The 13,884-nt window shown below is 35.6% G+C and overlaps 3 protein-coding genes across 5 annotated transcripts; all 3 read right to left on the bottom strand.

Annotated features, from left to right (window-relative positions):
• Positions 1–46: 46 nt before the first annotated feature.
• Positions 47–4,637, bottom strand: LOC116110694 (probable E3 ubiquitin-protein ligase ARI2). 3 transcript variants are annotated; one of them, XM_031396918.1, is made up of 7 exons: positions 4,299–4,637; positions 3,539–3,571; positions 3,103–3,382; positions 2,167–2,647; positions 777–1,322; positions 302–475; positions 47–204 (listed from the first exon to the last, which is right to left on the bottom strand). In XM_031396918.1, exons 1-6 carry the CDS (start codon positions 4,443–4,445, stop codon positions 355–357), a joined length of 1,608 nt encoding a protein of 535 aa, XP_031252778.1. In that variant the 5' UTR covers positions 4,446–4,637; the 3' UTR covers positions 47–204; positions 302–354. The 3 variants fall into 3 exon arrangements, with proteins under 3 accessions (XP_031252778.1, XP_031252779.1, XP_031252780.1); XM_031396919.1 differs by lacking the exon at positions 4,299–4,637 and having other exon boundaries at positions 3,523–3,571; XM_031396920.1 differs by lacking the exons at positions 3,539–3,571; positions 4,299–4,637 and adding an exon at positions 2,757–2,811 and having other exon boundaries at positions 3,103–3,139.
• A 1,642-nt stretch (positions 4,638–6,279) lies between these two features.
• LOC116110661 (30S ribosomal protein S9, chloroplastic) lies at positions 6,280–8,818 on the bottom strand. Its single transcript, XM_031396882.1, has 2 exons — positions 8,367–8,818; positions 6,280–6,747 (listed from the first exon to the last, which is right to left on the bottom strand). The coding sequence occupies exons 1-2, from the start codon at positions 8,700–8,702 to the stop codon at positions 6,460–6,462; spliced, it is 624 nt and encodes a 207-aa protein (XP_031252742.1). The 5' UTR covers positions 8,703–8,818; the 3' UTR covers positions 6,280–6,459.
• Positions 8,819–10,001: 1,183 nt separating this feature from the next.
• Positions 10,002–12,734, bottom strand: LOC116110652 (protein DETOXIFICATION 33). The gene is made up of 9 exons (XM_031396868.1): positions 12,312–12,734; positions 11,758–11,953; positions 11,279–11,624; positions 11,102–11,188; positions 10,955–11,011; positions 10,603–10,841; positions 10,399–10,517; positions 10,203–10,288; positions 10,002–10,112 (listed from the first exon to the last, which is right to left on the bottom strand). Exons 1-9 carry the CDS (start codon positions 12,582–12,584, stop codon positions 10,055–10,057), a joined length of 1,461 nt encoding a protein of 486 aa, XP_031252728.1. The 5' UTR covers positions 12,585–12,734; the 3' UTR covers positions 10,002–10,054.
• Positions 12,735–13,884: the final 1,150 nt, after the last annotated feature.

Genomic DNA, 13,884 nt, shown 5'->3' with positions numbered 1-13,884 from the left:
ACCCAAAATATATATATATATATATATAGATAGATAGATAGATATATTTTAAATTGATAGGCTAAGTGATGGACGAATCTTTGGGAAGCTGTAACCTCAACCCGTGGAAAAACCATATTGAGCAATAGATCAAGATCAAATATGCCTTCCCGGTTGCTTTCTCGCCAAAAAATTTATACTGGAGCACAGGCTTCATCAATCTACCTGCAAAAATGATAGTTATAAAGATGGCATCATCATTAGATGCTATTACACATCACATGAAAAGAACAAGAACTGAAGAAGACTGAAATATTCCTACCATCGATACTAGTATTCTTCCCCACATCTCATGTTTAATATCCCAAAAACAGATCAAGTGTCCAAACAGTTGGGAAGTTCTGAAGCTTTCTCGACACCCTTTGACTTATAAGGAGCTATTTCATGGACTGTATACTTGAGTGAACCCAGAAGATCAGTCTCAATCCATTCATGCCTGCATATGCTCAAAACAAATGGCATTAACTATAGACATTCGGAAAAAAAAGTTATTACATGGTGTTCCATAGCATTCCAAAAAAGATGTCCTAGATTCCTATCAAATCTAGTCAAAATTGATTTTTACTGTAAATTGCAAGAGTAAACTCATCACTGCACTGTTATGATAACTTCTATAGCTTTTGGAAATTACTCCCATTTGCATTGTTAAAGTCTTAAAAACTCTATCAACCATAATTCTGACAACGCCATACAAATGTGGTTGAAAATTAGTAAAACTCAAGGTTTAAGTAACTCACAGATTTCGGCAGAGATTATCAGTAGTCACAGACAGAGCAATTATCCTTAGTCTCAAATCCTTAACTTCATCCTCAGTGTATAAATGAAATTTCTCTTCCAAAATTGAGGAAAGCTTCTCAACATGTGCCTCAAACTGCTGCTGCTGGTCCTCAAACAAATTTTGTTTTAGTTCCCTTTCCTCCTTTGTCATTTCGTCTTTGAATAAATCATCACCAAACATGTAATAAGCAAAAGGGTATGAATACGAAAGGATGCGCCTTGATCTGAAGAGCCTATCGAGTCCACTTATTATCCAACTGAAGTCTTTAGATGATATTTCAGTTTCCTCCAGTATGTTTATTTTATCCTGTATAGTTTCCTTCATCTTCGATTCAAGTTTAAGAGAATCTATATGAGCTTTGTAACGGTTGTGGTAGTGAGTGTAGCGCTCAAGGCTCCGCTTCGCACACTCAGCTTCCTGTTCAAGTTCTTTGTATCGCCCACAACTGTGACCAGCAATTTCTGTCCAAGTGTGTTCCTGACCAGTGGCACCACCACAAAGCCAACTGTATAATAAGAAGAAAGTTTCAAAATTCAGTTTTTATCCTGTTATAAGTAACTACTATTGCATGGCAAAGATAATATTATTGTTCTAAGGGGCTCATTGGAGCACCAAGCATGCATTGCAATGGTCAAGGAAGCACTGCTAGAAGCATCAAATAGAAATAACATATAAACATGCGCCTGCAGTACAGTTATAAACAAAGTCAAAATTCATTAAAAGTAAAGTTTTAATGCAAAAAGAAAAAAAAAAAAAAAAAAAAAAAAAAAAAAAAGAGAAGCCCTTATAGACAGGTATAATTACACTGAATAAATTTGGTTCCGTGTGAGGAAACCAGCCATAGACAATATTGAAGTCTTAGACATCTACACCAGAGAGCAACCATGAAATGTGACTGCCCCTGGGTAATGTTTACCAGTCAAACCTTACAATTCCTCATATGAACAAATATACTGCAAATGAAAGGATAAATACTGCACTATGGTATATGACTGGGCTACAAATCCATACTACCCTGAAAGAATTCTCTTTAATCTAAAAATCATAAAGAGGCAGAAACTGCGGATGGTTTATTTAACAAATATTAGAAATCAAAGTCCTTAACAGCTGAATCTCAATCCAGACAGAGTGGCATGTCACAAGAAACATAAGTTCTGTGCAAGTATACATTTTTTATCCAGTTAAAATAAAAGAAATGGCAAACCAAAACAAGGTAGAAACTAAAATTTAACCAACAAGTCAAGTCATATAATTCACCCCATCCCCAGGAACTATAGATATGCATATGAATACACAGAAGGACAAAAAATAAAAATAAAAATGCAGAAGAAACAGATTAGAATTCTCACCAAAATGCTTGCCCACAAACACAGGATACCAGGTTGCAACCTCCATTCTTTTCAACTGGCTTTTGACATTTCGGGCAAGGTTTAGTGTGAACTGTGATCCAATTAACAGACTCAGATTCATCCAGGCATTTCTTGGACCAGAGTGCCCAAATTTGACATGAACATGGTGAGTGTGCTTCAGATGAGCAACTAAAACAAAATTGTAGCCCACATGCACATTCCACCTCACAAAGTTCATCCACCTCAATTCTTATTGCATTTCCACAGTGTGGGACACTAGGGCACCATTTAACTCTTCTATTATCCTCAATATATGATTCTAACAGGAAACGGTCAAATTTCTCTGCAAGATCAGAATCCCTCGCACTAACTAAATGTCTTACTTTTGCTTCATCACAGATAGCATTGCACTTGTGTGCCATGCACCTAATGCGTCTACTCTGGCCATCATTTATCAGCACAATAAAATGCTCAGTCCAACCTAAGCACAATCACATAAAAAGCCAATTTCAGTCTCATTCTCTTCAGGTGCTGCAAAGACACAACTTCCATTTTAAGAATTAAACATGATGATAAAAAAGCTTTCTTACCTTTATCTACCTATGGATAAAGTTAATCCTTTCACGCTTACACATCTTTCCTATCCTTATTTTCGTTTACAGCCATCAATGACACAAATCAGTCCAGCACTTCTATTACCAAACCAATTTATACAACAAAACTAAATATACTAAATAGGAATCAAATTTAACTTCTTGGTAAATATACTTCCATGTGTGCATTTATATTAGAGAAGGAAAGCACCTCATATTAAAAATGTTTAGCAAATCCCATGGGATGTCGATATGAATTTTTGGGAAGAAATTTTGCACAGTTGAATAACAACTTACTCAGATGGTGCCGTAAAAGAAAAATATTTCATGTCAGAATACTTACAAGAGTTGCAAAAGGAGTGACCACAGTCCATAGTAGTAACTTCCTCAGCAGACACATCATCAAAGCAAATATTGCAGGAAACTTTAGATGGTAATTCAGATGAGGAAAGGCCATCATGCTCCAGAATTGTTATACCTGCTTTAGCAAATAATCTCTCTTTCCCATACTCTACAAGTACTGAAAGCACCTTTTCAACATCCCAACGGTAATAGATAAGTAAGGTTCGAGCATGGTGTTCCTTCAGTGATAGCAAGTCCATTACTCTCAGCAAGTCCTCCCTCTGCATGATTTAATAACAACATTTTATACAAGTTTAGCATAACAAGGACCCAGTCCACTTTCTTTTTACTTTTTTCCTTTAAGAAAGAAAAACTAAGGGATAAAAGAATAGTGACCTCAGGAATGCATAACTGTAATTACCAAGTAGATACTTTACCTGCGCAGCCAAGAGTGATTCTTTTGTAATTACCTGCAAGATAGGAGGGTTACAAACCACATCAACAATAAGTGGGGAAAAAAAAAAAAAAAAACAGAAAAGTCATAAAGACAGTGACGCAAAAATTGAAAATCCAGAACAACTGAATTGTCTGTACACAAGTAACACAATGCCACAGGTAAATAGAACAGAAACCCGCTAAGCCCTAAGTTAGGGCGTATGAGATAAATATAAGAAAGCAAATTGTTAATGGAAAACATTGCATAGCCCAAAAGTAAATTTATTTGTTGCTTTTATGATGGAAACCAAACATTGGTCCAATTAATAAGCTGATTGCAAACAAAGCCAAGAAAAACATCAAGAATGTGAGGCAACATCATAATATGTAAATTTGACAATCAACAAAAAGAATCTGGATAAGCAACACATAATCACCTGGCCAGAAACTTTCAAACGGCATAAAAAATACTTTCTTGGTTGCTGATGACGTGGATTATGAAACAAAAAAGCTGGAAGCTATATATAAATCCAATTATTTTCCAACCAATAATAACAATAAATCGACTATTTCATTTAACTGTAACAGCCAAATTAATTTGTTTTGAGCCTTTTGACGCTAAATGTACTCGCGACTTATGAATCTTTGGGCTAAATAAACTATAACTTTCGGAATTGTATCAAGCTCAATTTAAGTATATTTAAAGAAAGAAAAACCTAAGACAAAGTAAAAATAAAAATAAAAATAAAAACTAAAGCCTACCTTACTCGATGAAGCAGTAGATTGGCGCACACACCACTCAGTCTCAGCCGCTTGTAATTCATCTCTACTATCATAATCGTCATAATCGTCATCGTTATCACCGTACGAATAACAATGATCATCGTCACTAATTCCATAATCCCCCATTGTCAATAAATATAATAAAGAAATGTAAAAATATCACGGTTCGATGGAAGAAACAATTTTCCCGGGAAAATCAGGGGCACCTTATTTGGTTTTGTTTTCTCGGGAAAAAGAAAAGCGTCGAATAAGGAAGCAAAATTGCTCACCAAACAAACTCTTTATAGGCCGTGGAATGCCGTTACATCTGAAACGCTGTTGCCCTGNTTGAAAATCCAGAACAACTGAATTGTCTGTACACAAGTAACACAATGCCACAGGTAAATAGAACAGAAACCCGCTAAGCCCTAAGTTAGGGCGTATGAGATAAATATAAGAAAGCAAATTGTTAATGGAAAACATTGCATAGCCCAAAAGTAAATTTATTTGTTGCTTTTATGATGGAAACCAAACATTGGTCCAATTAATAAGCTGATTGCAAACAAAGCCGAGAAAAAATTCATGAATGTGAGGCAACATCATAATATGTAAATTTGACAATCAACAAAAAGAATCTGGATAAGCAACACATAATCACCTGGCCAGAAACTTTCAAACGGCATAAAAAATACTTTCTTGGTTGCTGATGACGTGGATTATGAAACAAAAAAGCTGGAAGCTATATATAAATCCAATTATTTTCCAACCAATAATAACAATAAATCGACTATTTCATTTAACTGTAACAGCCAAATTAATTTGTTTTGAGCCTTTTGACGCTAAATGTACTCGCGACTTATGAATCTTTGGGCTAAATAAACTATAACTTTCGGAATTGTATCAAGCTCAATTTAAGTATATTTAAAGAAAGAAAAACCTAAGACAAAGTAAAAATAAAAATAAAAATAAAAACTAAAGCCTACCTTACTCGATGAAGCAGTAGATTGGCGCACACACCACTCAGTCTCAGCCGCTTGTAATTCATCTCTACTATCATAATCGTCATAATCGTCATCGTTATCACCGTACGAATAACAATGATCATCGTCACTAATTCCGTAATCCCCCATTCTGAATAAATATAATAAATAAATGTAAAAATATCACGGTTCGATGGAAGAAACAATTTTCCCGGGAAAATCAGGGGCACTTTATTTGGTTTTGTTTTCTCGGGAAAATGAAAAGCGTCGAATAAGGAAGCAAAATTGCTCACCAAACAAACTCTTTATAGGCCGTGGAATGCCGTTACATCTGAAACGCTGTTGCCCTGTATTGACTGTTTTGGCTAGATTTTTATCCCTTTTTTCTTTTCTTTTTCTTTTTTGTGAGATGCAGACTGACGTGCTGACGGTGCTAAAGTTAGTGAACTACTAAAACTATTAACGAGCTAAGAAATTTTGTGAAACGAGGTTTGCCCTTAAAAAAACACTCACAATCGCCAGTTTATACGTGGCTTGAAATTACTGGTTTATTAGTTTCATTAAGATATCCGACGTGTACATTTAAGTTTCTGACTTTCTGCAAAGACAAATTATATGCATTCCTTTCCTTTCCTTTCCTAGACCTACACCTACCATGAAATTTCTTATTTCTCCTATTGTCTCTCATTATGTATAAAATGAAAGGTTCAGAATTCAGTAAATTCAGTTTACTCCAGATGGTTGGGGCAAAGCAATGCCCATAAGCAATATCCGATACCAGTTCAAACGCTTTTGTGTAAACGTAAAAATCCGCCGAAAGCAAAGATATATCACAAAATTGAGTTTTTTTTTCTCAAGATTAATTTGAGCATGATAAATTATTGCAGTTTAGAGTCCAAAATAACGTCAAAATTTTTGACACGTTCAGATTTTGATTCAGTTAACCTCCCCTATTAATAAAAATTCATGACTTCAAAAATCTTCATTAAAGGAACTCATCATTCACAAAATTGCCAGGAATATTTGGATTATGTTAACCATCTACCAAAGATGCTTTTAAAAATTGTATGATATCTGAATCTAAAGTACATACTTCAGGAATTGAAATGTAAGAGACTCTTCATAGATACACAACAGAAATAGGTGTACAAATAAAAGTGCATTGCAATGCAACTCCAACCTCAACGCTTGGAAAATTGTGGTGCTTTACGGGCTTTCTTGAGACCAGCTTTCTTCCTCTCTACTACTCGAGAATCCCTGGTCAGAAGCCCTTCCTTTCTTAGAGGGGGTCTATGATCCTCGCTCACCTTCAACAATGCACGAGCAATGCCAAGCGATATTGCCTGAGCTTGACCAGATAGGCCACCTCCATGAGCTTTGACAAACACATCATAGCTACTTTCATAACCCAAAGTTACCAATGGGACTTTTATGTACTGTAGCCACAGTGGATTTCCTTGAAGATATTCCTGTAGAACGTTAAAAGAAGCAAATCACGAGGACTGCATAAACATATTAGAAAATCAAGAAAACTAATAAGCAAAGCAATCTATTAAGATCATTCAGAGATCCGCCATATAGAGAACCACCAGAATAGTTGCTATCATCCTCAGCTGAAAATATAACTCCAAAACTTTGCAGGCTTGTTCTTTTATTTCATATAAAAGGCCTACTATCGAAAAGGGACTTGCTTTGTCACACATGAGCCAAAAAAACCACAATCCTTCAATGCATAAAACTATGGATTTATTACACAGATGGCCAAATAGAGACTCTTTCATGACAAGGAAACCAAAATAAAACAATATCATACATCCCTCCCATAATCTTCAGTGAGTTGAGTAGAGTTTCATTTTGAACAGAATTGAGATCAACTCCAATTCTGCTGGAATAATCAACACAGTTTTCAGGGTCCAAAATTTCTAAGTTCAGGTTTTCCTCCAACATTTAGGTTGAGCTTAATCCAGATGAGTGCCTTGACCAAAATTGTGCAGGCTAGCAAATATATCCATAATACTAGGCTATGCACCTTGGAGCTTTGGAGTCTATTAAACTAGTTGTCTCCAGCTAAAGGAAAAAGAAAAGAAAATCCACAAGTAATTATTGTGTAATACAACTTCGAAACATCTTTGGTCCCAAAATGAAGGATGGCACTGACTATATCGCAAGCATGGGCGATGCAGTGTAATGGCCTAGGGTGGCCACTACAGAACCTCTGAATAATCCTAACAACTTTTCTTGAATATTTGAGATACAACAACAAATTCAGGTTCGGCCTTCTGGAAATTTGCTCAAGACTCATACTGATTAGTATTTATATGGGATAAAAGTGGCCAATTCAAGTAGGTAGTCCCACTGACCGTCTAATATCTCATCAATTTTTACCATTTCAAAGTGTTTTAAAATAGGACTTCAACTCTTTAATACATTGCTTCTCTTTGCATCAAGGTGTATATTTCTTTTGTAAACACTGTTGATATAAAGTGTAATAATAAATTATAATGACGTATATAAAGTGTTATATTCTTTAGATGAATATCACTATATAACTGTACAAGAAATCAGTATTAGTAATTTAGAAATGCCGGAAATAAAGTATTCCAAACTGCATCCTCTTCCTTTAAACCTCTTTTTAATTTTCTGTACAAAATCAACCTTATGATACTTTTAAATTCATTGTTATTAAAAGATACAGTATTTTTTATGAATATGCTAATATATATTTAAGAATATGAAAGTTTTATTGTATATTAGTGCGCTTCTATACTATCTGGCATTGTATTTGAAAAACAGAATACCATGCTTCATGAAAGCATAATTATGACCCTGGCTAAGCCCCTTTTTTGCAAGCCTGCAAATTTCCACAAGTTACTGCGGTTTGGACTCCAACTCTATAATGCACAAAATCCTCCACAAAATTTCAAACGACCAAACCTTAGAAATTTTATTTTTAAACAATGTATGTACTCATTAGGTTTAATTTCAGTCAAAGAGCAGTTTCGGGAACCAATAAGCATCATACCTCCCGACATGAATAAAGATTAGACGACGCAACTTACAAAGAGAGATAGTAAAAGAGAAAAGGAACCTTAGCGTCGCGATAGTTGATGATGACCTGTCCGTTGCCTTCTTGTAGGACCACGCGAGCTATGGCGCATTTTCTGCGACCAGTCCCGATTATAGTTTGCGCGGCAAATCCACCAGGAAGTCGCGATTTAACGTACTTCTTGAGATTTGTTGTTTCTCGTTCAGCCGGGGAAGCTACTGTGGCGGATACAACTAGTTTAGGAGTTTTAAAGATTGGCGCAATGGATATGGATTTGGATTGCTTAAATGAGAGAGAAGTGTTTGGTTGCTGAGAAATTTGGGAGGAAAATGAGAGAGAAGAAAACGAAGACGTGAGAGAGGATATAGAAAGGGCCATGGTGGTTTCGAGTTTGGAGAAAAAACGGATAAATTAAGCTTCAGTTGCAGTGCGGGGGGTTTTGAGAGGATGGGAAGAGATGAAGGGATTATGTTGGTGATAGCAAACGATGTCGTATGATTTAGAGTCAATACATAAGCTTCAGAAACGCATTGTCGTTTTATCTCAAAGCCACAAGACGGCGTTTGGATGCGCATAAAATTCGTGTACCTAAAGATGCGATGAAATTCTAATCGTCTATTAATATATTCGGTACATGAATTCGATACATATCCTTCTATAATTATATTATTTTTCTTTTTAATTAAGGTTTGAAAAACAATAATTCAAGGTATTTTATGGTTTATTTTTTTGGGGAAATATTGCTTCCAATACGCCTGAATTTGTGATTAAATCCCCACACCTAATATATTACTATCAAAACTAGATATCAAATTCGTGTCTCTCCGATATTTAGACCTGAATTTATTATTAATTTCACTATGTTATGTTCCAATAAATATTAATCCAATTATTATACAATTAAGCACCATAAATATAAATTATATAATCTAAATAAAACAAAAACCAAAAGAAAAGAAAAGAGATGTCAAAGATTGTGTGGGAGATAGAAAGAAAAGATCATGTTTTCATTATTAAAGCTGAAGCTGAGTGTAATTTAGCATGCGTGATGATTCAATATCAGCTCCCATTTCTTAACAAAATGGGTGTATGATGAATTTATGGGTTGTAATTTTTTTTTTTTTTTTTTTTGGTAATTAGGGATAGCTTGAGCGTACCTCAACTAATTCTTATGGGTCTTAAAATTAATGGTTATCTCTTCTAATAGTCGTGAGGATTGAATTTAGAAGTGAGACAGTTTATAGGTTACAACAGTAATGAAGTGATTTTGACCATTTTTGTTTGCTCATATTGGAACTCTTATGTCCTTTTGTCCGATTATTAACTGGATTACTTGAACTTGATGATGCACAGAATTGTGGAACAATGATTTCAAGATTAAATGATGTACTGGTTCAGAGCTGATTGAGCATGGGTTAACTAAATGAAATTTCAAAAGTTGGTGAGAATAGAATACACATTATTCGATGAAATTAAGTTAGTAAGCCCTTGGTAAACAAAATTGAATAACCAAACCGCTACTAAATACACCAAAAACCCATGGGTCCGCGCCATCCCCCCTCTTCAAATGAGGACAAAATCACAAATTCATTCTTTCTTTCCTTACCAATTTATAAATTGGTTCACCAACATGAACCTCTCTTTTTAACTCTTAACCCAGATGAGTAATGCCGGTTATGCTCCATCCAAAACCCCATTTCTCATTGCGCCCCTCAAAACTGTAAGACTTGTTAATGATCTGCAATTGATCCTCCCCATTTCCGAACACGGCTTTCTGCTTGTTCAGCTGCAAATTTAACCGTTCAACCCAATTAATGAAATGTAATGTGGTTAAATATCATAGGCAAGGAAATAAAGAATGGATTTGAGATACTGACTTCTGTTTTCCAATTGGTTATTGAAGTAACCACTATCAAAATTATGGTTTGCAAACAAATTCCTCCAATCATTCCTCCCCAGATACCCTGCAGAGCACAAGTAAAATTTTGGATTTTTATAAAGTCTTGATTTCATTATAAAAATGAACAAGAAAAAAGTACTGGAGAATAGAAATAGTTATATAAAATTATTTCACCTCAACTCCAAAATCCAATGTGAATCCCAAGACTATGCCGAGTGGCAGTCCAACAATGTAATAGCATCCGATGTTGATGTATGCAACAAGAGCTTGCCATCCAGCTCCAACAGCAACACCTTGACACCAAACGAAACCAATATTTAAAGAGATGGAACTTTAATTTCAGAGGCAAACTAACAAGAAAATGTTTCAGTAGGTTACCAGACAAGACTGGTTGCAGACTGTTGAGAAGTACAGTAAATGCCAGGAGGATAGCAAGATGGGTAGTTTCCTCGGCAACTGCGTCACTAGAGGTGAAGAGGTAAGGGAAATAATCTCTGGTGGCATACACCAATATCATGCAACAAACACCAATGGAGATGGATGTGAGAGAGACCACTACAACTGAAAATTTTGCAGCCCTAGAGTTACCAGCTCCAAGTTCATTTGATACTCTCACACTGTAACAAAAACATCAGTTGTAAGTCATTCGCACAAATGGCTGTTTTCTATGAAATTAAATATAACATGATGGCATAAGTGACTAGAAGTTAATTAAATGCAGGAGCAACACCTGATTGCGGCGTTAAATCCAAGTGCAATCATTGCATCCCAACCTTGAATGTTCATACTGCAAAACAAGATGTTACAAATTGATATTATAGTTGATTCTTGATTTTGTTTCTTCTTCCATGCTCAATAAATTATATTAACAACCTACCAGATAGAAATGGCATCAACTGGAATCAAAGGGTTAGACAAGCGGCCTGTTATCACTATCAATATCATCAAGTACCAAAACTCCAGGCTGAAATCAAAATTCCAAAAAGAAACACTATCAGTACAACATCTATATGATACAACTCTTAATTTAGTGAGCAGGCTGAGAGATATATACCATAGCATAACTGCAGAAGCCAAGGAAAGTTTGACAAAGCCCCACAAATCTGCAAATGCTAGCCATGAGAATCCACTCCACGCACCATCTGACTTGGTTATGAAAATGTACAATAATTGCAGAATATCTATGAGCCACCACGACACATTAAGAGTGATTGCTGCTCCGGTTAAGCCCCAACCAAGTTTCAATATCAGAAGCCAGCTAAAAACTGCATGTAGCACCAGAACGATGGCTGATATCCACGCCATCACCAAGACTTTCCTCTGTGATTGTAAGAATTTTTGAATCGGAAAATTTATTGCATAAGCAAACAATTGTGGAATCATCCACAGAGCAAATTTACCTGCATCAAAATGTCACTGCATAGTTATTTACATAATACACATAATTTCATCATAAAGAAAAATCATTTTAAATTAAATAATAGAATTAGAATTTTAGTGTCATAAACAGCATAAAACAAAAAAGGCACCAACCAGCAGCTTGGGAGATTTCAGTGGTCTCTCCAAAGAGCTCAAGAATTGGTGGAGACCAAATATAAATGGGAAGAAGACAGCAAGCTGTAGTGAGCAGAATGACCCATGATCTCTGCATATATATTCCCAACATTCTCAGTCTCCCTGCACCATATGCTTGCCCACATAGTGTCTCCAGTGCACTGCCCATTCCCAACTGCATTTATTAAACCAAAATTAACACAAGCCCCTATTATTTGGGTAAATAGCAACTTCGTAAGTTTACCGACTGCTACTAGTACTAACTAAAGTTACTTAAAAGCAGAGCACTTTCAAATCACAAGCTTCCTCACTTTATCTCTTACCATTTCTAGAATCAACATCCTACTCAAATTCTTTTTAACTTGTTATGTTATCATAGTAAAATACAAAAGTCCTAGCCAAAGCAACTGCTCTGGATGGTGGATATACTAACGCCTACTTCAACTCCACCCAGCTTATATATGCATTGCAAATGCAGGCCAAAAAAGCTTTCCACTAACTAGGAAATTGTTAAAAGTAAATAGAGAACTCACCATGACTCCATAAGCAAGACCCGCAATGACAGAGTTCTCGACGGCCACAGCAGCGAGGTCAATTTCACTAACAAGACCAGCAAATGTTTGAGTAAGTGCACCAAGTGAGTACTGACAAATGGCAGTAAAGATTGCTGGCCCAGCAATTTTCCATAACTTTTTTGATTCATAGCCAAACTCCTTGACAAAAGTAACTGGTTTGTTCTGCTCATCATCTCCATTGGTTTGGCTGACTGTTTGGTTATCAAGAAGTGGAGTAGTTTCCACGGCCATGGCTCTAAGGTTCTACTACAAACCAAGAGCTAGAGCTACCGAAGATATTACTAATTTACTACTGCTTAAGAATGAGTTTGTACTTCTTGAAGTATTTATTATATGCAAAGAGAATTAGGGTTTGGAGCTTGGTCTATGGATCTGTGCTTCTTTTTTACAAGTTAGTTAGATTAGATATGGACTTAAGATTGTTTGAAAGGTGGTTATAACTTACCAAAATCCCATAAAGAATGGCTGTTAACAGCCACCGTCGACTTACGTTGAGAGTTAGACACACGGGGCTTTTGTCCTTTTATTTAATTCATCCTTCTTGTCCTCATGTGCATTACTAGCAGCACACCTCCCATATATATATATACATATATATATATATAGGAGTTTTGTTACTATAAGTAGTTGACTCCCTCGTTGAAACCTAATAGGTGTTAGTTGGGACTTGGAAAATGTGTACCATTTTTAGGGGAATTGAAGAAGTTTGATTTGAGTTGGCAATATTTAATGACATCGGTAAACCTTACCAAAATACATTTGACAAACTCCTTTTCATTAAATGAAAACGACGATAGTTGAACAAATTGAATATGTCGAGACTATTGGGACCTACCAAACAACTTTAAAAACTCATATATATATATAAATATTTGGTGGGGAAGATTTTGACGTGGTAGCTAAATTTTCAGGTTGGGTTTAGAGTAGAAAAGTAGGTGAAGATGAACAACTCCTTCAACAATGCTCAATCTATTTTATTTCACGAAGACAAAAATAATTAATTCCCACGTAAATTCTTGATTTGCAAGGAAAGGAAGATGAAGTCTATCACAATCAAACTCAAAAGCCAATAATTTTTCTCCTTTACTGAGTTTGGTCCACCGAAATTAAAAGGATGAAAGTGGTAGAAAGAGAATTTGGTAATAACTGCCTTTCCATTGACCCAGAACCAGAAGTCCATATATTAATGCTCAATTACATTTACGCTTAATTTATTTATATATCTCTCTATGGATTGATTTAATTTTTTATAACCAATCGCCTTCTCTATAAGAAAGATTTTTTTACCAAATTCAATACTAAACATTCTAACATTCAATGAAAAACTACTTCTATAAACAATAAGCTTACTGCTCTCCAATCTCCATATCCATCAACTGTCAGGTTATAGCTGATTTGATAGCTAGCGCCTAGCAACCCTCAAGGATTGGTGTTCCTGTTGACTTTGCAACAAATTGTCTAAAACCCAGGTAGAAGATGACACAAGGCGAAGACCTACAAGTTCACACTGCTACCCATTATGAAACTTCAT

Source organism: Pistacia vera, unplaced genomic scaffold (genome assembly GCF_008641045.1).
Source record: "Pistacia vera cultivar Batoury unplaced genomic scaffold, PisVer_v2 Contig609, whole genome shotgun sequence".
In the NCBI taxonomy this organism is placed as follows: domain Eukaryota; kingdom Viridiplantae; phylum Streptophyta; class Magnoliopsida; order Sapindales; family Anacardiaceae; genus Pistacia; species Pistacia vera.
The sequence above is the reverse complement of the archived record's forward strand: the minus strand, read 5'-3'. Positions and strand labels throughout refer to the sequence as shown.

Excerpts from the sequence above, each read along its gene's own strand:
- LOC116110694 (XM_031396918.1), bottom strand. The coding sequence starts at position 4,445 with ATGGGGGATTATGGAATTAGTGACGATGATCATTGTTATTCGTACGGT. Across the intron at positions 1,323-2,166 it reads GTTTGTGGGCAAGCATTTTG|TTGGCTTTGTGGTGGTGCCA; the intron begins GTGAGAATTCTA and ends CTTATTATACAG. Across the intron at positions 476-776 it reads GATAATCTCTGCCGAAATCT|GCATGAATGGATTGAGACTG; the intron begins GTGAGTTACTTA and ends GAGCATATGCAG.
- LOC116110661 (XM_031396882.1), bottom strand. The coding sequence starts at position 8,702 with ATGGCCCTTTCTATATCCTCTCTCACGTCTTCGTTTTCTTCTCTCTCA. Across the intron at positions 6,748-8,366 it reads TCAACTATCGCGACGCTAAG|GAATATCTTCAAGGAAATCC; the intron begins GTTCCTTTTCTC and ends AACGTTCTACAG.
- LOC116110652 (XM_031396868.1), bottom strand. The coding sequence starts at position 12,584 with ATGGCCGTGGAAACTACTCCACTTCTTGATAACCAAACAGTCAGCCAA. Across the intron at positions 11,954-12,311 it reads GTCTTGCTTATGGAGTCATG|TTGGGAATGGGCAGTGCACT; the intron begins GTGAGTTCTCTA and ends TAATAAATGCAG. Across the intron at positions 10,842-10,954 it reads GGATTTAACGCCGCAATCAG|TGTGAGAGTATCAAATGAAC; the intron begins GTGTTGCTCCTG and ends TTTTTGTTACAG.